The sequence below is a fragment of the Schistocerca americana genome, chromosome 3, assembly GCF_021461395.2.
Source record: "Schistocerca americana isolate TAMUIC-IGC-003095 chromosome 3, iqSchAmer2.1, whole genome shotgun sequence".
NCBI classification, from domain to species: Eukaryota; Metazoa; Arthropoda; class Insecta; order Orthoptera; family Acrididae; genus Schistocerca; species Schistocerca americana.
Genome location: NC_060121.1, coordinates 642,854,392 through 642,880,150, shown reverse-complemented (window position 1 = coordinate 642,880,150; position 25,759 = coordinate 642,854,392). Strand labels below are relative to the sequence as shown.

Below are 25,759 nucleotides of genomic sequence, written 5' to 3'. Positions count from 1 at the left end.
GACACTATTAGTGACATTAATCCACCCTTCGCCTCTTTGAGAGCTTGATCGCTGCTGGCGACACGTTCAATGAGGTGGCTGGATGTCTGTGGAGGAATGGCAGCCCATTCTTCCTCAAATCCGAAACCAGAGAAGGTAGTAATGTAGGACCCTGGCGTACGGCGCAAAGTTGCCGTTGTAACTCGCCCCACAGACATTCCATTGGGTTTTCATGGGGACCCTGGACAGGCCAGCCATTTCATGGATGTTATTGTAGACAGACAATTGCTTCACCTATGCTGATTTACGAAAGGCTGCATTGTGAAGCTGATACAACCATCGTCTCAGAACTGTTCCACTACTGTACACAGTAACAACGCCATAAAATGTTTTCATGTCCTTCGGCATTGCGCTTTCCTAAGCGCAATTAGCGGCCACACCGCGACCACGAAAACCATTCTCATACCTAACACCACCTCGTCCAGAAGTCACTCTTGGCACTATATATGACGTTAGCCAAAGCCGAGCAGTTAATCTGATTTCCACAAGGCAGAATGTGGCTCATCCCTCTAAATCACTCGTTTCTAGTCACCCACTATCCAGTGGCGTCGCTTTTTACACCACCTCAAGCGTCGCTTAGCACAAACTACTGAAATGTCTGGTTTATGAGGAACTGCTTACCGTTGTACCCCACTATTCGTACCTCCCTACCCACAATCGATGTGCTAACTGGACTGCCTGCAGCACTTTGGAATTCACGAATCATTCCCTCCCCTAAGTTCGTATTTCTTTTACACACATCCTCCACAATGCTCGACGGTCCTTGTCCGTTAGTAGATGAGGTCTGCCTGGTCTTGGTTTAGCTATCGTCCTTCTTTCGCTTTTCCACTTCACACTTAACATTACAGCAGTCGACTTGGGCACGTTTAGAAGGGTTGAAATCTTCCTCATGGATTCGTTACTGGCCGGCCGGTGTGGCCGTGTGGTTCTAGGAGCTTCAGTCTGGAACCGCGTGACTGCTACGGTCGCAGATTCGAATCCTGCCTCGGGCATGGATGTGTGTGACGTCCATAGGTTAGTTAGGTTTAAGTAGTTCTAAGTTCTAGGGGACTGATGACCACAGATGTTAAGTCCCATAGTGCTCAGAGCCATTTGAACTATTTTTTGATTCGTTACTGGGGTGACGTCGCATCGTTCAAAATCACTAAGCTCTCATGACCGACCAATTCTGATGTTATTGGTTCTCTACATCTTAATAGAGAAAATATAGGAATTTTATTGCGCCCATTTCGTAAACATTGTGATTTATCAGCCAGATACACCCGACAAATGCCGCTGGAGCGCGTTGCGATCGCATATACCACGTTGGGGCCCACCTACCGTTTGCAAAAGTAGCATCGTTTCTGAGCGTTCAGCAGCACGACTAACTCAGCATGCTCAACGTTGACCTTGAAAAGCACGGACCGTGTTCCAAAGGCTTTAAGAATTACGAGCACTTGCTCAGTGGAACAGATGCGTTTGACACTAACAAAAATAAATAAGTGCTCATAGCTCTTAAGGTACGCATTTTAGAGCCTATGTTTACGAGACATCTTTTTCTTGTTTTGGCCAATACTTCCTCCTCCCAAAATATGGAAAGCAAAGGTCTTGCACTAGAAAATATGTGTTTCGTAGTATCAAAAATGAACAAGTGCTCAGATCTCTTAAGGTACGCATTTTACAGCCCATGTTTACTATTTTTTTTACTATTTCTGTGCAAGGAAGCTGTCCCTGAAGTTTGCTGGTGTTTTTTGGGACACCCTATATAATGAATGTGTAGGGATATATGAATGCATATGACTACGCTCCTTTTCTTTTGTTTGGCCGTACGAATGGTACCTTCGAAAGAGCACAGGGGATTTCTTTCTCCATCCGTCCTCAATCTAACATGTGCTGCATCTCTAACTACCTCGTCGTTGACGACCGATTATCTTCTACATCCTTCTCAAATCCGAGCTTCTCTGCCGTCTCTAACGACTTGGTTGTTGACGGTACGTTGCCCCCTCCTTTTCATTCCCTGGCCGGGGTGAAATTATAGGCAACACCGGTGAGGACCCGCCGCCGAGGCCACGTCAGAATCACGCCTACGGCGCTGCGCGGCCAGGAGAGCGATACGCCGCTCGCGCCGGAGGGTCGCGTTACGCCGGCCGCTGTGTGGGAGGCGAGGCGGCCAGAGAAACCCGGAGCGTGACGTCACAGGCGCGGCTGCTGGCTGCAGCGCGCTGCCGGCCGGCCGGCCGGCGGGCTTTCGCCGTCGCGCTCGGCAGCGGCGGCGCGCTTGCGAAACAGAGAAACCCCGCGTGCTGTGGGAATGTGGGCTGCCGCCGGCCAGCACGTGGTCGCGGCGCCGTCCACTGCGCTTCATCACGTGCCAAAGTGGAAACGTACGCAGCTTTTATTCGTCCACGAGCAGCACCCGCATCCACAACTTGGTCTTTCACCAGAAAACCGAACGTCTGAGACATTCTTGCCGGAGCGACTAGTACCCGAGCTCAGCGATTAGTTCCCTAAACGAGTGTGTGATCAATGTGGAGCTGACTTCAGTATCGGTTAATATATCTGCACACACTACCTAGTTTCGGCTACTGCCATCATCATCAGGTAAAGACTTACAACTCGTAAAAAGAAGTTCACTGTCAGTCATTTGCAGTAAAATCTATGTTTGCAGCAGGCCAACAACACGACTCGCCCTTTATACATGTAGGTTTTATTGAAAAGGACTGACAATGGACGTTGTTTTACGAGTTCTAAGGGTTTATTTCATAAAAGCAGTAGCCCAAACCACGTAATAAATGAAAGTACTGCATTAAGCGATGTAGACACCTTCATTATGAATCAAAAATGTTCTCGTTACATACGGAGAGGTTTCACTTGTCCTCATTCTTCTGACTGTCGTGACGCGAATTCCTCTCGCGTCCCAACCTCTTCATCTCAGAGTAGCACTTGCACCTATCGTCCATCGTTAGTTGCTGCGTATATTCGAATCTTCTGCTTGTCTACAGCTCCGTAAAGTATCGTAAAAGTTATTCATCGCTGTCTTAAAGTATGTGCTACGATGCTGTCCCGTCTTCTTGGCAAAGTTTTCCTTATGTTTCTTACCTCCCCGATTCAACGGAAAACCTGCTCATTTTTTTATCAGTCCATTGAATCTCAAAATCTCAAACGCTTCGATTCTCTTCTTTTCCAGTGTTCTCACAGTCCAAGATTCTCTTCCATATATTCTCAGAAATTTCTTCCTCAAACTGACGATGTTTACTACTAGTAGACGTCATTTGGTCAGGAATGCCTTTTCTGCTTCTATGCTTTTTGTTTCCTCCTTGCTTAGTCCATCGTGTATTAGTTACATTCCAAGGTTGCAAAATTCATTACGTCTACTTTATGGTACCGTATTATGATGTTAGATTTAATGTTCATTTCATTTCTGCTACTGCTCATTACTTTCGTCCTTCGGTTTATTCTAAATGCATAGTGTGTACTTATTACACTGTCCGCTGAAATCAACAGGTCTTGCAGTTCTAGCTTACTTTTATTGAGGACAGCCGTGACACCAGCGAATCTTATCACTAAAATCCTTTCACTTTAATTCCACCTCTAAGCTTCATTTCCGTCATTGCTTCGATATACGGAGTGACCAGATTGCTTGCCTGCCTCAAACCTTCTCTAATCCCAGCTATTCTTTCTTGTCACTCAAAATTTCAAGTCGTCTTAGCCACACTACATACTGATTGGAATATCAGGCAGCGCCAGTCAGTAAACAGTGTGGTTAAGACAATTTGAAATTTTGAAAGCAACGTGGCCGCTAAGGCTCATTCTCTATTTCTGCAGATTAATATTCGTTCTCGATCTTCCATTATTATTATTCTCTTGGATCTTGCGCATTTTGTTTATTACCCGTCTTTCCCTGCAGATTACTCCTATTTTTCGAACATCTGGAACCGTTTTTACATTACTGAAAGCTTTCAGTAGGTCGACAAATCCTATGAACGTGAAACTTCCTGGCAGATTAAAACTGTGTGCCCGACCGAGACTCGAACTCGGGACCTTTGCCTTTCGCGGGCAAGTGCTCTACCAACTGAGCTAACGAAGCACGACTCACGCCCGGTACCCACAGCTTTACTTCTGCCAGTACCTCGTCTCCTACCTTCCAAACTTTACAGAAGCTCTCCTGCGAAACTTGCAGAACTAGCACTCCCGAAAGAAAGGATATGCGGAGACATGGCTTAGCCACAGCTGTGGCTCATTCTGGAAACATCCCCCAGGCTGTGGCTAAGCCATGTCTCCGCATATCCTTTCTTTCGGGAGTGCTAGTTCTGCAAGTTTCGCAGGAGAGCTTCTGTAAAGTTTGGAAGGTAGGAGACGAGGTACTGGCAGAAGTAAAGCTGTGGGTACCGTGCGTGAGTCGTGCTTCGTTAGCTCAGTTGGTAGAGCACTTGCCCGCGAAAGGCAAAGGTCCCGAGTTCGAGTCTCGGTCGGGCACACAGTTTTAATCTGCCAGGAAGTTTCATATCAGCGCACACTCCGCTGCAGTGTGAAAATCTCATCCTATGAACGTGTTTTGATGCTTCTTATGCTTTGCTTCTATTTCACGCGCAACGTCAGAAACTCGTATGTACTTTTCTGATACAAATTTATTAAATTTTTGGCCCATTTTCGATTGTTATTTAGCTCTTTAATTTGTTTTAGGCATTAGGAGTTTCGAGATGTGGGATTGTGTGTGTGAAAAATGCCAAATTGCTTTCAAATATATCTCGTGAAACGATGAGTGGCTGAAGATCTAATTTGGTAAAATATTTAAAATTAATTTTTTATATCGTTGGGAGTCAAAGGATTAGAGCCAAAGTGATGGTCATCTAACATATTCTTAAAGAGAAAGAGGTGTTAACGAAGATGAATCGCTCCCTGGACGACCTCTGGCCGCCTCGAGCAACAGAGGCGCGGGCGAGGCCGGCCAGCTTGGAATGCAGCGTCAAGGCAGGCGTTGCGGAGGATGGCCGGATCGCGGCGGTGAAAGGAAATGCGAGCCGCGCTGAGGCTGAGGCTGGGCTGGCCGAGGTGAGCGCGGTTCACGGACTCGACCTGCTGAGCCAGTGGCCGCATCACCTCGGCTCGGCCGCCCTGGCGTCAGCGCGCATTCCCACGCAGCGCGCTCTGCTGACGCCTCACCAGCCACTACACACACACACACACACACACACACACACACACAGCACGCTTTCGTCGCCGTTGCCAGGTTCCTCTTCAAACTACCTCTTCAATAGTCGATGTTTTGACCCCTCCGTTGGTGCAACGCAGCTAGCTCTTTATTCGCACGAAGTAATGGCCGCGATCGACAGGGGATCTCAAGTTGATTCCGTATTTCTAGATTTCCGGAAAGCTTTTGACACCGTTCCTCACAAGCGACTTCTAATCAAGCTGCGGGCATATGGGGTATCGTCTCAGTAGTGCGACTGGATTCGTGATTTCCTGTCAGGAAGGTCGCAGTTCATAGTAATAGACGGCAAATCATCGAGTAAAATTGAAGTGATATCAGGTGTTCCCCAGGGAAGCGTCCTGGGACCTCTGCTATTCCTGGTCTATATAAATGACCTGGGTGACAATCTGAGCAGCTCTCTTAGGTTGTTCGCAGATGATGCTGTAATTTACCGTCTAGTAAGGTCACCCGAAGACCAGTATCAGTTGCAAAGCGATTTAGAAAAGATTGCTGTATGGTGGCAGTTGACGCTAAATAACGAAAAGTGTGAGGTGATCCACATGAATTCCAAAAGAAATCCGTTGGAATTCGATTACTCGATAAATAGTACAATTCTCAAGGCTGTCAATTCAACTAAGTACCTGGGTGTTAAAATTACGAACAACTTCAGTTGGAAGGTCCACATAGATAACATTGTGGTGAAGGCGAGCCAAAGGTTGCGTTTCATTGGCAGGACACTTAGAAGATGCAACAAGTCCACTAAAGAGACAGCTTACACTACACTCGTTCGTCCTCTGTTAGAATATTGCTGCGCGGTGTGGGATCCTTACCAGGTGGAACTAACGGAGGACATCGAAAGGGTGCAAAAAAGGGCAGCTCGTTTTGTATTATCACGTAGTAGGGGAGAGAGTGTGGCAGATATGATACGCGAATTGGGATGGAAGTCATTACAGCAAAGACGTTTTTCGTCGCGGCGAGATCTATTTACGAAATTTCAGTCACCAACTATCTCTTCCGAATGCGAAAATATTTTGTTGAGCCCAACCTACATAGGTAGGAATGATCATGAAAATAAAATAAGAGAAATCAGAGCTCGAACAGAAAGGTTTAGGTGTTCGTTTTTCCCGCGCGCTGTTCGGGAGTGGAATGGTAGAGGGATAGTATGATTGTGGTTCGTCGAACCCTCTGCCAAGCACTTAAATGTGAATTGCAGAGTAGTCATGTAGATGTAGATCTTCTTCACGGTTTACAGTTAAAATAATCTCCAGATCGCAATAATTATATATTTTTAATTCCGGTAACAGGTTTCGCTCTATACGACCATTTTCAGATCAGAGGCTCTCAAATGTATAACGTAACGGGCCATGTACAACAAAACTTAACATAAAAGCAAGCTAGGTATAAAATAAAAATGATGACGTAAGGAGCCGGTACACGGAGCTGCTGTGAGTACCAGTTGGTACCTGTCATCAATCCCTAACTAGCCAGGAAAGGCAGGGCGGTACAGAGGGGAAGATCCACCCACCGATCCCCATGTGACCCGTCATAAAAGCGATTACAATTCACAAATAGCATGTATATAAACAGAAAAACATCATATAATACATGAAAACATAGAAAAAATTGCTTAAAATCCACATATCTATTTGAAAATGATTAAAAACGTTAAAAGGCTATACGGGCGGCAGTAGCAGCCAGAATATTAACCACTGTCCTGAATGACGCAAAAAATCATTATCTTCTCATGGGAGTCCTAGTGTCTCCGCTCAGGTGAACAGTGTCCTAAAGGGTCTCTTAAGAATCCCTGCAAGATAGGTCGAAACGTCGACTGCTGAAAAAGTAGTCTCGAGAGGAAAATAATGCGGCCGATCAACTCAGAAGACTTTTCCTTCAAATCTCAATAACTTTAAGAATTTCCGCCGAAGTCACTTTTCTGTTAAGTCGTGACAGGACACGATAAATGCACAGAACCGTAATTCTATAAAAACTGTACTAGAACACTGTGCTATTTTACGCATACGACAATTACAAAGAGATCTCTTGCGAGGTTACAATACCGTATATTGTCAATGAAAGATACTGCTTGCCGAACGACAAAGTGATTTCAGCTCGAACACAAAAGGGCTATACGTGCTTGTGGAATTCACTAAATATTAAACTTCCTGGTCGATTAAAACTGTATGTCGAACTGGAAGGAGGTCATTAGACACGGAACAAATAAACTCAGATTACGAAAGGATGGAGAAGGAAATCGGCTTTGCCCTCTTCAAACGAACGATCCACACATTTGCCTGGAGCGATTTACGGAAATTGCGGAAAACGTAAATCAGGACGGCCGGATGGCGATTTGAAACATCGTCTTCCTGAATGTGAGTCCAGTGTACTAACCACTGCGCCGTCTCGCTTGGTTGCCGACCTGCGACTCGAACTTGAGCCCTCTGCCTTTCGGAGCCAAGTGCTCTACCGACTGTGCTATCAAAATACGACGCCCTAATGCTTCACTTCTACTAGTACATCTCTCCTGATAACAAAAATAATGAAATTGGGGATCGGAAGGTCCTTAATCCCTAACCACCTTATATCAGACAAGAAATGGTCACACGTGTCTGCCGACGTGTCACTGCCAGTATTGCAATGCAATCTTATTTCTGTTAAACGCCCAGTGTGCGCTGTGACCTGCCAGAGAATTGCCACGATGACACAGCTTCCCTAGCATTGCCAGTTTCTGTCCCTTCACAGTCTGGTGATCTGCTCACCGTGTCGCACGAAACAGAACGTGCAACCCTTTTCCTCGTAACTTTAACACTGCATACTGTTCCCTTCCATCTCATTTGGGTTCTGGAATCGCATTCGTGATCGACCGCGCTTCAAGTTCACGCCCAACACCCACAATCTGGTTTTAGGTATCGCTTCCATTGAGTGAACCACTGCCGTTTTCCTTTTCATTCCCTCTGCAACAGTGGTCGCGTAAAAAAGGGAAAGTTAAGCACAATATTTCCAGAGTGAAAATTCATTCTGGAAACAATCCCCAAGGCTGTGGCGAAGCCATGCTCTCCGCAAATAGCCTTTCTTCCAGGAGTGCCACTCCCGCAGGGCAGCGAAGTTTGGAAGATACAAGAAGAGGACCTGGCGCAACTAAAGCAGGAGCCGTTAGCGGTAGTTACGTAATCCAGAACGGTAACACAAAGGAGAAAGAAACATCTAAGAAGAACGTAAATGACAAGAAAAACCCTACAATTATAATTTTGACTCGTTATCTACACGGCCCAGTACGGTAAAGATCATTCGTTGATTCAAATATCTTCCAATAGTTATGCACCAAAAAAATAACAGACAGTAAGATTTGAACAAGATTTTAGATATCATCATCATGACACACTAAAAACAACTATAACCGTCTTTGAAGCGATCCTCTTCAGGACGAGTAAGATTTTGTTTTCGCCGCCAACGATGCACATTGAGCGTGCAGGGACACGTTACGCAGTGTCCAGTTAGGGACAAGGACGGCGACGAGCAGCGTCATTTGCGTACAACAGTGACTGTCCCACAAGTCTAACATTAGCCGACGGGTCCCACGAGACTGGGAGGAGGGGGTCAGTCGCTCATTGTCCTCCGAGCAGCTGCCGCGACCAATGCCCGACACACTGTAATACTGTGCAATACCGGCTGCGCTAGACACGCTAGTCTACACTATATAGTCCACACTCTTGAAAACGACTTGCAGGCCCTCTCCGGGATCATTCTATGTGCGGTTACGTGACTCAGCCTAGTGAAACTTTCTGGCAGATTAAAACTGTGTGCCGGACCGAGACTCGAACTCGGGACCTTTACCTTTCGCGGGCAAGTGCTCTACCAACTGAGCTACCCAAGCACGACTCATGCCCCGCCCTGTCTGCTTTACTTCCGCCAGTACCTCGTCTCCTACCTCTAGTTTCGGATTACAGGGCCACACGAACATCAGCAATGCATTTCAGCGCTATGATTTGACAATATGCCTTGGAGAACCTCAACAGGGACGCAAGAAAGTGTTACGATAATGGAATTTATTATTGATAACGATATGTCTTGCCGTCTCTGACCGTCAACCTGCGTAATAAGCTCCACGAAAATAATCTTCAGCATTATTCCGTAACACCACATTTTAAAAGTTTTTTCTTCAATTCTCTTCTTGTCTGTATATTTAAAGACCACTTTTAATTTTCATATAAGGCAAATACTTCCCGGTACGAATTCATGACACCTGTTCAACAGATGTTAATAAATTTCTCTTTTTCAGAAAAGGTTTTCTTGCCATTGCCAGTCTGTATGTTATTTATTTCTACCCACGAAACTCGTCTACTAATTTCCGTGTTTCACTTATTAACCTATGTCCCGCACCATCGTCTTATTTAATCCAGCTACCCTCCATGACCATCATTTTAGTATCAGTAACATTGATCTTACAACCTCTATACAGAACACCTTGGTTTTCGTTGGTGCTCGCTCACTAAACAGACTGATATCAACAAGGATACTCGACATGTCATGCTGTGTGGGGCGGAGGGTGCTTCGAATGTCACTGTCACTTCCTTCCGTTCCTGTTTCATTAGCGAATGCTGCGCGGGAAGAACAATTATTGGTAGGCCTCCGTAATAGCTCTAATTTTACCGTCATGAATATTTACGTGAGATATACATGGGAGGAAGCAGTATATTGATTGCCTTTCCTAGGCACGTACGCTCTCTGAACTTTAACAGTAAACCACATCGTGATGCACACGCAACGTCTATGTTGCAGTGACTGCCACTGGAGTTGGGCGACCATCTCTGTAACGCATGCAGGTATACTAAGCGAACCTGTAAAGAAACGCGCTTTTCTTCTTCAGAGCTTTCCATACTCGAGTATTTACCATATGTAGTAAGGAACTAGGCTGACGCGAGCAATACTGAAGTATGGATCGAACCGCCTTTGCCGCGCGGGGTAGCCGTTCGGTCTGGGCGCCTTGCCACGGTTCACGCGGTTCCCTCAGTCGGAAGTTCCAGTCCTCCCTTGGGCGTGTGTGTGTGTGTGTGTGTGTGTGTGTGTGTGTGTGTGTGTGTGTTGTCCTTACCGTAAGTCAGTTTAAGTTAGATTAAGTGGTGTGTAAGCCTAGGGACCGATGACCTCAGCAGTTTGGTCCCACAGAACTTACCACAAATATCCATTTTTGAACCTCCTTTGGGGAGGGACAAAACTTCGGGAGGATTGATCCAATGTATGGCACCTGCCTTTCCAGCGATTAGTCTTACGTGGTCATTCCATTTATGCCGCTATGCACCCGCTTATTCACAGATGTTTAAAGGACGTGACTGCCTCCAGAGATGGCTCGGTTGTAAAGGTACAACAACGGGTCTTTCCATCTGTTTGTAAGTGATATGTAACATTTGTTTTTTTGAGGATCAGCTGCCGAACGCTGCACCGAGCGCCGATTCTCTGCAGATGTTCCGGCATTTTGCTACAGCATTGACACTGCTCTGTATTCAACAGTATCAAGTGAGAACAGCTTCATGAAACTTTCGATGTTATCCACTGGGTCATGTGCAAAATATACGGGCGCGTCATATGTCACTACCAAGTAACACATCTCGATGAAACTTGAAACACGCACAGAAATTTTAGAACCAGATAACCAACCACTTCAATTGTGAACATCGGGCTGGTGATCGCTGCACGTGAAGAAGGGCTTGTAACTGACCGAAACCTGTCGTATTTTTGAACCACCGAAACTATTCACAAGCTTCCTCCGAAATCTTACGCCTTTTCTGCGGGGTCACCAGTCTTCTGACTGGTTTGGTGCACCCCGCCACGAATTCCTCTCCTCTGCCGACCTCTTCATCTCAGAGTAGCACTTCCAACCTACGCCCTCAGTTATCTGCTGGATGTATTGCAATCTATGTCTTCCACAACAGTTTTTATCCTCTGCAGCTCCCTCTAGTACTATGGAAGCTTTTCCTTGATGTCGTAACAGATGTCCTGTCACCGTGTCCCTTCTTGTCTGTGTTTTCCGTGTATTCCTTTTCTCGACGATTCCGCGAAGAACTCCCTCACTGCATACATTATCATTCCAACTAACGTTCAACATTCTTCCTAGCACCGTATCACAGAAGGTAGCTGAAACAAACACGCAGTGAGACAAGCAGAAATGACGCTTTTAATCAAAGAAAATAACAACACGGAAATTACCAACGTTTATGATGTTCTCCTGGATATCACAAAATGTCGAGCATGGTGATCACCACGGACACCAACGCATGGCCTGCAACGGGCCCCCAAGCTGGCCACAAGGTTGTTCAGCTGCATGCGGACGTAATGCTACACGTCTCCCCGCACACACCTCGCACGTGCTGGATCCGATTTAAGTCAGGGGAACGGAAGGCCAATCCGTTAGGCGAGTACCCTCTAGTTCCAACAGCTCCTCAACCTGCGCTGTTCGATGCGGTAATGCTCTGTCATGCACAAAATTAAAGTCTGGGCAAAATGCACGGCTGAAAAGATACACTTGGGAAAGAGGAACTGTGTCGCAATAAAGTCGACCGGTGGGTGTACCGTGTTCAAAGATTTGGAGATCAGCATGCCGATGCCAAGACTATGTCTCCCCATAGCACCTAGACCACGAAAACGATCATCTTTGACAGTGTTCCTGGGAGCATTACGTGTGTACATCTCTCACCATTATGAGGGTACGTCCATAATCACTACTCAGACTGAATACGTTCTCATCCGAGAAAAGCACGCGACCCCACCCCTCGTTAAGCCAGTCAGTATACTCTTGCACCATCACAAACAGTGTCGCCAATATGCGGGTGTCAGTGGAATATATGTCGTACTGGTTGTCGGGCAGAGAGATCACCCTACGGCAGTCGACGTGCCACTGTGAAGCATATGATTGCGTGCCTTGCAGTCCTGTTGAATGTCGTTGCAATTGCAACCACTGTTTGACGTGGGTCCCTTCATGCCTTTGGCTTAAGGTACCGGTCATCTGCTGCTGTGGCTGACTATGATCGACAACATGCAGAAGATCGCCACAATACACCGTAATTTCTCGCTGGTCGATGCACACTGCATTTACCCGTTCCTTCAACTGCCTCGTGTTTCGGGACGTCCAACTTTGTGTGCACGACTGTGCTCCAATACGACTGTCAAATGCTTTTTTATGAATCTGCAAATGTTACATATGTGTACGTGCTCCTACTGGCGCCGAGCCGGAGATTACTTTGTAACTCGTGACCGGACGGCCTGCCGGTAGCGGCGGGCAGCAGCAGCAATTGCGCAAGAGGACGGAAAGCGGATCCGAAAGAAAGCGACAACGGCGCGTTTTGTGGCAGCGCGGAATGAGGGCGCGACCCCGGCCGGAAGGCACGCCCAGCGGCGGCGGCCTATCTGGGTCACGCCGGCCGGCCGGCACCTGCGCCTCGACCGTGACCATCCGCCGCCAGCATCACACGTGTTGCTGCCACACACACCGCGTCCGCGTCACCGGTGATCGAAACGTTTCGCCTGTCCCACCCCATCAGCAGAAACATTAGGAGTACTCAAATTTATCGCAATGTTTTGAGGACTGCGACTGTAGTGTAAATTTATGAAGTAAGTTCTACTGCTTGAGTAACTTTCTGCTAATACGAGTATTTAACTAACACGACGCGTTTCCACTGTGCCTTCCATCATTAGGTGCATTTACAACACACGTAACTGAAATTCACCTCATGATAGCAGCAAGCTGCCGAAACGCGTCGTGCTAATTAAATGTTACTAAAAAGTGACTGAAGCGGTAGAAATTATCTCATAAAAATTATGACACGGCCCACTGCAGAATGTGGCATTGCGGGTACCTGACGCAGTTAAGGGAAGTAACTGGTGATTATAAGAAAAAGGCACTACTCATAGAGGTCATAATGGCAGTGAAACTTGGTTGATATTCTACTGCGTTAATGCGGAATCAACATACGTTGAAAAAAAAGTTAGTTCCAATTTTTGTTACCGGATGCAAATCTGGCGTTGTGACTGCAAGAAAGACGTACATAAATGTTATGGATTAATAATAGGTCATGGACAGAAGATATGCAACAAGTGAGAAAGTTATAATGTTGATTTATTACCATCCGCCACTTACAGAGTCTGTTCCATACGAGGGCATGAGACGCCGACGAGATGCTGCATCCTTAAAACGTGGCAATAAACAGATGCTCGCAACTGTTCAAGTGGAATCTGAGCACAGTGTTCTTGTGTACTTGCCTTCAAATCAAGTACAGAACGAACGTATCCCTGGATAAACGCGTTCTTTTCGATATCCCCAGAGCTAAAAGTCACATGGATTCAGATCAGTTGATCTTGCAGGCTCTGCGACTGGAAAATCTCTGGGGATAACACGTTCCTGGAAGGTTTCATCAGGCAGATCTTTTACTGACTAGCGACATGAGATGTTACCCCATCTTGCATTAAAACAGTGGTTTCCACACAGTTGCACTCTTCCAAAGCAGGAATCACATGCTATACAAGGAGGTCTCGATAACGTGCAGGCGTGACGGCACACCTGACAGCACCTATGGGTTAGCCGGCCGGGGTGGCCGAGCAGTTCTAGGCGCTACAGTCTGGAACCGCACGACCGCTACGGTCGCAGGTTTGAAACCTGCCTCGGGTATGGATGTGTGTGATGTCCTTAGGTTAGTAAGGTTTAAGTAGTTTTAAGTTCTAGGGGACGGATGACCTCAGAAGTTAAGTCCCATAGTGCTCAGAGCCATTTGAACCTATGGGTTAGTCTCTTCAAAGAAGAATGGGCAAGAATAAAGGCGCTTGTGAATCCACACCACACGGTCACATACAGGGATTGCAAAGGCTCTTTATGCACAACAGGCGGTTTAACAGTGTCCCGAATTCGGTAGCTCAGTGTGTTTACTGTACCCTGTAGCGTAAAATGTGCCTCGTCACTCCAACAGAATGTTGACCGGCCCGTGCCAGAAAGCGAAGAACAAATTCAGAACTTTGCTGTGGATCGTGAGGTTTCAATGGCTGGATCTTGCCACGCGGGACTAGCCGCGCAGTCTGCGGCGCTGCAGTCATGAACTGTGCGGCTGGTCCCGGCGGAGGTTCGAGTCCTCCCTCGGGCATGCGTGTGTGTGTGTTTGTCCTAAGGATAATTTAGGTTAAGTAGTGTGTAAGCTTAGGGACTGATGACCTTAGCAGTTAAGTCCCATAAGATTTTACACACATTTGAACATTTTTTTGCTGGATTTTGCACGGGTACTAGTGTAAGACGTCAAAACTTCCCGTGCTGTTGACCACGGGCTGGGCAGTTCTCGGGAGACTATACGGGCACTAGCGGTAGTCGGGGCACGTGCTGCATGGTCAGTTACAGCAACGCCAATAACTTCCAGCACGACTGGACGCCTTCCTCTTCCAGATGCCACACCAACTTCACTCGTATATTCGAATTTCACTATCATCTTCTTTAAACCAGTTAATGACATCGAACCTGTCTTCAGATCTTTCAGTCAGTGATACTCTCTCAATGCAACAATGCTATTACTGTCACTCACATAACACAAGTTTCACTAACAGCGCGCGGTCTGTCTTCTCGACAGCCGTACTGTTCACTCACGTCTTGGTTTGGCAAATGACAACGTGAATGTCATACCGCCATACAAACAGTGTACAGCTCCAGATTTGCACCTGGTTGCCAAAATCGAAACTAATTTTTATCCAGTGTAAATCAGTTCCACATTAATGCATTAGCGTATCCACCAAGTTTCGTCGTCGGACGATAGTTACAGCCCACACTGGATCTCTGTGAGTAGCTGCACTGATCGGTACTTTGGTAGACTTCTTCAGAGTCACTACGAACTGTAAACTGAGTGAATTCGTCCCTAGCCAAAATGTAACAGTTGCTCTGAGTTGCTGACAGCATGGTTCCCGTACACCAGTCGAATGCTTGCAGTCACTCGAAAAGTAAATCGCGGAAAATTATACTTTGTTGCCCCTCTCAACGCCTACGTCCTTAAAGACCGTACACAAAATCGGACGGGCAGTGATGGGAAAGGATTCAGGGTCTTTTCAATACGCTGTTATTCGCCTTCGTCTATTTAGGCAAACCGCTTATTTGAGCTCCCTTCTTCAGTGTTTAAAACATTGCGTTACGTCATTTGGTTCATTCATCCACAGCTTATCCGTATAGCGTATGGGTTTATTCTGGATATGCGTTTTAAACAACCTACTGTTCAATCCAAACACTGAAACATTTCTCTGGTGTAGTAAACGTAAGGGGACAGCTGGACCACTTTCCCGTTCAGCAAATTAACTGCTCTGACGACAGTCTCAGCCTTTGGCATAAGCTTCCAGATTCTAGAACAATACCTTCATTGCCTCGGAAATGAGGCCCCTAACTGCAGCCTACAGTTCTCACATTGCTGCAGAGAGCTGATCAGTAATACGTTACTAACTAAAGCCGCCTGCTTTCACCAGATATTATCATCTCATTCAGGCACCTGCAAAGGTCAGCTGCATTCCTGTCAGTACATTAACGCCCGCCGCTAGCGGAGAGCCAGCAGGGAGCAGACGTGCCAACGAGCGGCTAACATTTTCGACCGCCATTCGCTCCGCCACAGGCTACCGGACTGGTCGGTGGTCGTTGTGAAAGTGAACCCACGCGAGAGGCAGCCAGTACCGCACCACAGCTATCAACTGACAGATCCTCAAACTGAAAAAAGTCCAGCGTAGTTTCTCATCGCGCTCGCTTTACGCTGATAACTGCAGGAAAAGGAAAGTCGAGTGGTATTTATATCTGTGGTGTATGTCCTTCAGGACAAGTCCGAAAGACGAGACATCACACATATAAATATAGGCGCCTTGTCTGCAACTACTGACAATTTCAGTGCTATGTTGTGGGAGTCAGGTAATGCTGCGAGCAATTAGGATAACGGAGGCGGTACATCACGTACGCAGTGTGCGACATACGGGAATTTGGGATGAACGGAAAGCGTGGTCGGATAGTCCAAGCATTAATGCGAGCGCTCGCGACAAGCGGGAAACCCGGCTCCGAGACCCCGCCCGACACAAACTTTCACTTGTCGCCCGCCATTCGAGTTGTTTCAAAGCCCAATTGCAGTTCATGTCGAAATTTCTCTTTCGCGATTGGTATTGTTGACTGGAACGCTCCTCAGGCAGAAAAATCCCCCTTTCATTTAGGAAACTGGCACCATCCATTCGTTAACTGTTGTTTTCTATTATGTGTTAGAAAGCTTTTTACAGTGGGGTGTGTGTGTGTGTGTGTGTGTGTGTGTGTGTGTGTGTGTGTGTGTGTGTGTGTGTTGTTGATGATGACGAGCAGCAACAAGATGTATCAGTTTAAAATCTGCCGCAGGGAAGTAACTTCCTCCAAATAAATAACACACAAAGGTCCTATTACCAGCGTCAAGAACTACCACATGACCTCACTGTAAGAGGTTTAGCACGTAATAGTCGACAATGGCTCACGATCTTATGATCAGGCACTGTACGTTGCCTCCGCCTCATCCCTTGTCCGCTATACAAATGATGAAAATTCCTACGACTACGAGCATTGTCATCGGCGACCTCGCAGACATTTGCCTCGGCATTAGCTTGCATTAGCGATTGCAGCTACGACTGCTTGGTCGTCTACGTGTGGACAGCAAGACTGTCATCAACACCGTGCAAAAGTGAGAATCAAAGTAGCAATAGCATATCAGGCACACGGTTAACACACACGGACAAAAGTATACATTTTGATATAATAGTCAAGAAAAACTAGACTGTGGCGCCATAAAACATTGGCTTCTGCCGCTCCTTGTATCCGGAGGGCGGAATGCTGTAATCTACTCAACGGTGTGCCGTGTACGGCACTGTGATCTTGACTGGATATAGCCGAATTAGGTTGGCGAGGCTTCCTTGTGCCGGTGTAGCGGAACCTCTCTGCTTCAAATTAGTTTACGTGGACGAACGATTGAGCTTTGGGAAAAGAAGGAAGATGGCAGAAAAGTATGTAACAGTTTTGACGACGGACACCGGAGAACGGTACGCCGTTGTCACAAGCAGGGCGCAGGTTTGGAGCACCGCTGTTTGTTTACTGCAGGCTACGCTGTACACAGCGGTTGGCGGCTCGCAAGGTGTGTAGGGGAGAACCATGGCTTGCAGCAAGCGGCCTGCACATAATGTGTCTCCGGAGGACAGATGCGTGTAGTGAAATGCAGCTGTTGATGGAGCATTTGCTAAAGGCACTGTCGGTCGGCAATAGCGAGCAGCAGTGATAGATGGTGCATCCTTTTCTTGTTACTGATCTTAGAACGTAAAATTGGTGTTTACAATTGTGCAATTGATTTTAGAGATTAGATAACTGCCCTGAACATATTTGCTAAATACTATTGTGTAATGAGGATTGTATATACATATAAGCAATTAGTTTAGGTGCACTTCCTGAAATAGTTATAAATACTCTGGTACTGGGCCACGGCATTGGCTAGAACGACTAAAGTTGAAACAATAACTGTGCTAACGGGTTTCAAGGAAACTGCTGACGAAAATTTCTAATACTGAGCTGTTTCAGGTGTAAGAGCCGGTATTGTATTTTCGTGGACTGATATGAGGCTGCGCGGAGTGGCCGTGCGGCTTGAGGTGCCTTATCACGGATTGACGGATTGCGCGACCCCTCCCGCCGGAGGTGTGTGTGTGTGTGTGTGTGTGTGTGTGTGTGTGTGTGTGTGTGTGTGTGTGTGGTTCTTAGCATAAGTTAGTTTCAGTAGTGTGTAAGTCCAGGGACCGGTGACCCAGCAGTTTGGTCCCTTAGGAATTCACACACATTTGAACATTTTGACTAATATGAACTAATGCTGTGTTCTAAGGGACCTGTTGAAGACGAAGCTGTGGCCGGAACACGACCAGCCGTTTATAAAAAAAAAGGGGAAGTTATATTCCGTCTCAGATTATGTACTATTCAGTGAGTATTAACGTCTAGTGCTCTAGATTCGTTTCTGAAGTATGAAACTGTTAACTGACATGCACTGGTATCAGTTGCTACGTTTATGTGGGCCTCGTAAGTCAGTGTAAGAGAGGCAGTTCTTTATTATTTGCGTAAAATAAACACCTTTGAAAGTTACTGTAGGATAAAGTTTTGTCGGCCGGTGTGGCCGAGCGGTTCTAGGCGTTACAGTCTGGAACCACGCGACCGCTACGGTCGCAGGTTCGAATCCTGCCTCGGGAATGGATGTGTGTGATGTCCTTAGGTTAGTTAGGTTTAAGTAGTTCTAAGTTCTAGGGGACTGATGATCTCAGATGTTAAGGCCATTTGATAAAGTTTTGGTTACGTTGTTAATTGGTGTAGTTTAATGATTTAACTCAGAGGTAGTTGGTTCCTTTCTAAGGTCTGTTTCAGATCTAAAGTTTTCCTTTTAAATATTTACTTCTAAAATAACTATCGTTTCAATGTTTAATATTATTACAGTAACTTTGAACCAAACTCAAGAGCAAATTTTGTGCGGTCTTAAAGGACCGAAGTTTTATGGTAATTTAATCTTCAATAAATATTTTTTAAAAACGCAAATATAATCCAGAGGCAACAAATCGTTCCATCCTTTGCCAGTGTACCCCAGCTACCTGTAGTAACGGCGATAGTCATACCGTTATTATTTACTCCATTCATCACTGTTTATTCCTTCATGTGTAACATGGAAGCGGGAGGGGTGGTCTACATGTTAACCGCTTCACCCACTGAAGGGTGACTGCACTAACAGCTTACCGCAGGCGATCACTGTTTCACCGAGTCTCCAACACTGCTCTTGAGTACTGACAGCAAACAGCCGCAGGGAACTGCGATTTATGCTAGAAATACACAACATTCAAATTGCAGTCTCTCCGTGAGCCTGATGCTCAACATCCAACTGCTAAAAATACCCGAGCGAAGAGCGGAGCTAAGAGTAGGCTATTATATTCACGAGATTCTGGAGCTGAAGAGGCTGGCAGTTCCGGTCTTTGCCTGTTTTGGTTAATGTAATTACTAGCTGGAGGACCGAGAGAAGCTATGGCTTTGCTATAGCACGAGCAAAGACCGTGGAATTATAGATGAACAGGAGCACTAAGGTCGTAATAAAGGCATCTCTAAATGTCAGTGTGCTGTAGGAATCCTTTATTTCCATAATTATCATCACAGCTTCAAGCAATAGCTTACTACCGTAAATTTAACAAATACATCTCAATAGTTTATTGCATTATGGTAATATTTCTCATTTTTAACCCTGCCCCCGCATTTCTTCATTCACTAGAAAGGAGACATAGTTTTGAATAAATAAATATAATAACAAACGCAAATAATTGTTAGGTTGGTGAGAGAAACAATATTTAGGAACCTAGCATTTCAAAGTATTGTACTCTGTGTTGTCCTTGTCAATAATATGATAATGTCGTTCTAATACAGCAGCATTACATGCACATTGTACCACGATTTCTGGTGTACACAACGAATATAAATTTAAGTACGTTAAGTTTTATGCAGGGTAGCAATTAAGTGATTCTGGGCCACCCACTGAGGCATCCTTTCGGATTTCAGAAGCGACAAAACAGATTCGTGATTCTAAACAAATTAAAGCAAAAAAAAAAAAAAAAATAATAATTTCTGCTCATACGGCACGTCACATACCGTATTGAACTTTACTGCCGCCCGAAGTGGCCGTGCGGTTAAAGGCGCTGCAGTCTGGAACCGCAAGACCGCTACGGTCGCAGGTTCGAATCCTGCCTCGGGCATGGAAGTTTGTGATGTCCTTAGGTTAGTTAGGTTTAACTAATTCTAAGTTCTAGGGGACTAATGACCTCAGCAGTTGAGTCCCATAGTGCTCAGAGCAATTTTTTTTTAACTTGACTCTGTAATCACTATCAAACCACGAAAATGTAATTACGTTCGTACATCCTGGGGAGACCGTTATAAAAATAGTATGTAGATTTGGGTCCCGCTGGATTTCTCCATAACTCTTGCAAATATGTAGCTCAAAAGAATTGACGGCAAATTTAAAAAGCCACCTTTCTTCAGAGACAAAAATCTTATTTACTAAGAAATTGCAGTGTCTGGACATAAGATTACAGGTATGCATTATGTGTAGCCGGTCGAGCGGTTCTAGGCGCTACAGTCTGGAACCGCGCGACCGATACGGTCGCAGGTTCGAATCCTGCCTCGGGCATGGATGTGTGTGATGTCCTTGGGTTAGTTACGTTTAAGTAGTTCTACGTACTAGGGGACTGATGACCTCAGAAGTGCCATAGTGCTCAGAACTTTTTGTTTTTTTTGTTTTTTGCATTACGTTTGGCGTGGAGCCCTCCGCGTATCAAATGTAGTTCTTCGGTTCGCCAAACATCAGGATTATTGGGTAAGGCAATGAAGCTTACAACTACGGACGACATGCAGTATCAGTACGGGACAGTTGCTTGCAGTAGAGGCTGCGTAGTTATTTTCTTTACTACGTTATAATTCCAGAAGTCAAGAGAGTTGTTGTCTCATGGACGAGAGCCATCGCGAAAAAAAAAAAAATTTTAGAGACTTTGACAAATAATATTATGTGCGGCTTATTGCCTTGTAATCCCAGGGCATAAGGGATGCTTGTACGCGTTTTAACACAAAACTAAGTGACGAAAATATAAAACGTTACCTAACTGATATCACCGTAGGGGTATCGGGTATTTTACAGCATGTGGTAGCACTTCCAACGTGAAAACAACATACGCCTAACGTAGTTTCTGACAGGAATCGCAGAAAGCAATATGCACTGCAATCATGAAAATACATGCAAAGACGAAAACATTAAACCAAGAATGTGATGACGTATCCGACGACAGCATACTGCTTATACGGAAGGGTATCGTAGCAGGAAAAACTGGATATTGTAAATAGAGCAGTAATTAGCGCACAGAAACGTAATACAGATGCAGTTCACTTCAATAAGCAATTAAATCACCTCGTCATAGGTGAACGCTAGTGAAGCCTACTCGGCGGCATTACCAACAAGCATAATTCCACTTGTGCGCTCTCCTTTTCCATTCTGGGTTGCTGTTTAGATTATCTTAATTACGTTTCCTGCCACATACAAACCTTTCTACTGAAGTTTCTTTGATGACAATGTCACTCTGCAAGGATCGTTCTTGTCCATATTTATGCCAACTTATCCTTTTGATTTACTCTCGTGCGGCCTAGCTGTCATTTTGCGCACCCTTTCCACAATGTCACATTCTGCTTCGTACCCGACGTGATGTCATATTTTCTGCGTTGCACAGCCAAAAATCAGTGTGTCTGATCACCGAAGACAGTAAAGTCCTATTTTTAATTAACGTCTTTACAAATAAATAGCCTATTGGCAGAATGCTGAAATGGAACTGCGAAACAGAGGAGAGTCATTCAGATTTCGTACTTGCACCACAGAGGGTTCAACTTTGGTAATTATTTCATGTTAATAACTGACAATCATAAAGTTATGACCCTTAGTTAAATATAAAAACCTAACACTCTGCACACACAAAACATATCTCTCCCCCGCACGTTTGCTCATAATTATTAAATTACACTATCTGTTCTGCACTAATAGGAGAAGACCAACTGTTTCAACGTCTAACTTGTCTAAAATCGCGAAAGATAATTATTTTTCCGAGACAAACAGTAGGCGGCAATGCAGTTTTAATGGAACAGCGCTTTAATCGGGAGGATTTAAAAAGCTTATGAAATAAACGGTAATCCAATGCAACCTCTGTTGCTGCTGATGGCTTTGGTCAGGTTCTTTTTTAACACATATCCGAAATGCTCTGTGATGAATGTACATGAATGACAGCATAACATCCACCGCCAAGCCATGTTTACGAAGTCAGCAAACGTATTATGAAACTCCCTGTGAGATAGGCCGATAGAAGGTTCGTATACCTGTGAAGGACCCGTGTCGTCAGCGACCTTAAAATAATGAAACACCAAAACAATTGTCAGTTCAAACAAGGACTCTAAAAACGAGCACTGAAGTAATGTACATTCAAATAGGGCGATTATAGAGTTTTCAATAAGAAGCAAGCTTATTTTACGCACAGTTCGAAACGATGGTGGAAAAAGAGAGAGAGAGAGAGAGAGAGAGAGAGAGAGAGAGAGAGGAGCAGCACCAGTAAAAGTAAGGGTACTTTACAAGAGTCTTAGGCACTGCATACGACTAGAAGCCCATCAACAGCGACTTGTCATCCACCATGATCTGACAAACTAGCGGAACAATACGTGGGACATACGTGCGTCGATTTTTATCATGCACCCCTATTTTCCGACGCCATCAATCTTTACTTAAACTTCATGATTTTCCTTAAACAATTCTATCAGTATAGTTACGGCTGTATTACTCTGTGCCTCAAGTCGTAGCCTTTTCATATTGTGCATACTTATTTACAATAACTTTATAGTGTACTTCTTTCACAATTATTTGCACAGTCTGTCTTTTTCTTCTATACTGACCTGAAGACGATGATAACTGCTTGAAACTGTTTGTGAAATGAGATAAAATCTAAAGATCTACCAGAAACTACTTTAGTAATATGAATTCACGGACAGCTAGTTCCCGTCACCAAGACACATCTTCAGGTCACAGATTAATATTGCCTGACGTTAACGACACTTGCATACGCAGGCAAAGCAGTTACATAATTGACGGCAAGGAACGTTGCTTAAGCTTGACGTATTGTTTTCTATTTACTTGCAACACGCTCCATTACAATATTTGTAAAACTACATGTATGTATGGTGTGTCTGGAGTGGAGTGGAGTGCACTGTGTGTTGTATGATGATGATGATGATGATGATGATGATGATGACAGAAGGGAGGGGATGAATCTTGGTGCCGGTTCATAGCCTACTCATCGCGAACAACGCCAAGGCAGCCGCTAGGCTGAATGTCCCCATCCGACGGAGGCTTATTAGACACCGCGGAGAGGTACGGCATTTAAACCAAGACACAGGTGATCAGGAACTTTACGCAAACATCTCTCCTTCCATCGCCGGCGTAAGTTTTCTACACTCCCCCAGTATTCGAACCGGCTTACCCCGGGCCGAGCGCCACCGCACAAGCGTGCGTTAGCGACGTCGTCGACATAAGCGAGTTAAGCTTGATTTAAAATTAGTACTTTTCTATTTATTTGTTTAACCTGCAAAATTACGCCCATTAGGCGCTCTCCCGCATCTAACTTGGCATTCTCCATATTCTGCAATACATTCATAACGATCAGCACGTTACAAGTTACATTTAATATGCAACATTTAGAAACTGCTACAGTGCAGAAATAAAAGAAAAACACAGCTTACATTTGTTCATGTGAGGAGCGATAATAAAGACAAAAAACAGGAAAAAATCCAATGGAGATGCCTCAATGTAAAAGGCGAAACGCAAAGAAATACACCGCAGGAAGAAAAAGCTTAAAATATATAAAACGAATATATACAGAAAGGAAGATTTAAAGTATGAGCGCTAGTAGCAATCGACAGAAGATAAAGGTGGAAGATGGAGAGACAGAAGGACGTGATAAATCACAATTACTGAAGATAGGACAAAAGAGAATGGTAGCAACAGAGGAATTTAAGAACTTGTTTTATGGATTAATCCATGTCCTGAAGACGGTCACTTGACCGAAACTAAGATGTCTACGAATCAAATTCATCACAGCAGCTTTGGGATGGTTTCGCGACGCCGTTCTATAAACACACTGAGACGGTGTGGTGCCGTCTACAGAAAATACTATCATTCGCGATCAAAGATTGGCGCGAATACCATAATATAGTACCTTAGTGGACAAGGCCCTGTTTGCTGCCCGACCCTGGCTACCAAATTTCGCGAGTAGAGAGGGCGGGACGGTCGTACCTGAGACGGAACTGGCGCTCGAGCCGCAGGAGCGGTGGCCGGAGGCGGCGGCCGCGACGGCGGACAGCGCGACGGCGCTGCGCGAGTTGTTGATGTCGAGGTCCCAGAACTCGATGTCGACCTCGCCGATGGAGGAGGCGAGCGAGTGCGCGGGGCTGAGAACGGACGACGAGCTGACCTCGGGCGAGCCGTCGCCGGCACCGGCGCCGACGCAGCCCTCGGCGGCGCGCGCGTGTAGCCGGCCGGGCGGCAGCAGCACGCCGGCGCCCGCGCGCGACCACATGCTCATCGCCGACACCACGCTCATGCCGCGATCCATGACGCCCGGGGCATCGCCGCACTTGGCCGACACCGCCCTACCACAGTCCTCCAGTCCCGCGACCCTCAACAGGTGTCCGTCGGCCCACGCTGGACGGCAACTCTCGACCGTCTTCCTCGTGCCGCACGCTATCCCACAAACACTCTCCCAAATTACCCAATCCTTCTCTACAATGTCACCGGTAACGTAAATATCCTCACGGCAGACGAAAAGGGACTATCGTTGCTTCTGGTCCGCAATATTCTCAGTGGAGTCCTATCCTCTGAACTGTAGCGATAACGAAACACCTGTCACGCAAACTGCGACAAAACCTGTTTCCACAGTCGTTTAAAAAACACCACACAGCACTACCGCGCCCATTGGATACGCAGTCAACCAGTACCAGCAGCGAGTATATATACACACACGTGCTCGATGCCTCGAGCAGTCCCACGGTGATGGTGCACTTGTCGGAGAAAAACAGAGGAGGCTAAAACACGAAGCACTGGGGGCGACGCGGAGACACACGCACTAACGCGGTGAGCACACTACCGTCCGCGACCGAGGCCAGGAGCCGACTGCGTGCTCGGCCGGCAGTAGGTGGCGCGCAGGTAAGCGCGGCCGTGACGTCACAGCCCGTCTGCTGGCGCTGCCGCGCACAGTGAAAGTAGAGGTGGCAGCCCTCGCGCCGCACGGTCTCGCTCAAAGGGCCTCATCTCCCCCCTGAGGTTTCTCCAGGCCCGGCCTCCCCCTCCTACGGGCAGAGGACTGGACAATGCGATTCTGCTTCTCGGGGGTCAGTTGAACTAGGCCCCCCTGAAACGCTGCGTCTACTACACAGAGATGGAAGGGGAGCTGTGCCGAAATTTCTGCTGCGGTGGTTACCACGGGACGGGTTCCGCATATCGTTATGGAAATTTACAGTCTCTGCAGCGCCAATCATTTCGTGCAGAATGCAACTTCTTTTCTTTTCCAATAACATTCTTTCATCAGTTCACCGCGTCTCTATTTTATTTTATTTCACACACCATTTCACATTGTCTATAGCATTTCAGAATAAAAGGAGTCTTGGTTGGGAAATTATTTAATATCAATGACGCGTTTCACCCTTTTGGGGCATCATTATAACAAAAAAAAAAAAAAAAAAAAAAGAATCAATTAGAAACAAATAGAGGAAATGGCATGGTCCTACCTTACACGACTACGCCGGTAAAATGAACTAAAAGTAACAGGAACTTACGAAAAAGTAGTTGGAGGTGTAACATATAAATGCAACGTGACCTAGTTAAAAGAAAACCGCCTGTATATCATCGAGAACGTACCGGTAACGATTACCACATGTCCTCTATTTGTTTTTTAATTGACTGGTTTCTT

General features: G+C 45.9%; 1 protein-coding gene across 1 annotated transcript in view; it reads right to left on the bottom strand.

Moving 5' to 3' along the window:
* Positions 1 to 24,948, bottom strand: part of LOC124607438 (ecdysone receptor) — a 169,637-nt gene extending 144,689 nt beyond the window's left edge. The window contains exon 1 of the mRNA XM_047139767.1: positions 24,088 to 24,948. Within this exon, the coding sequence (XP_046995723.1) occupies positions 24,088 to 24,406 (319 nt within the window). The 5' untranslated portion in view covers positions 24,407 to 24,948. The remainder of the gene's footprint in view (positions 1 to 24,087) is intronic.
* Between the last annotated feature and the right edge of the window lie 811 nt (positions 24,949 to 25,759).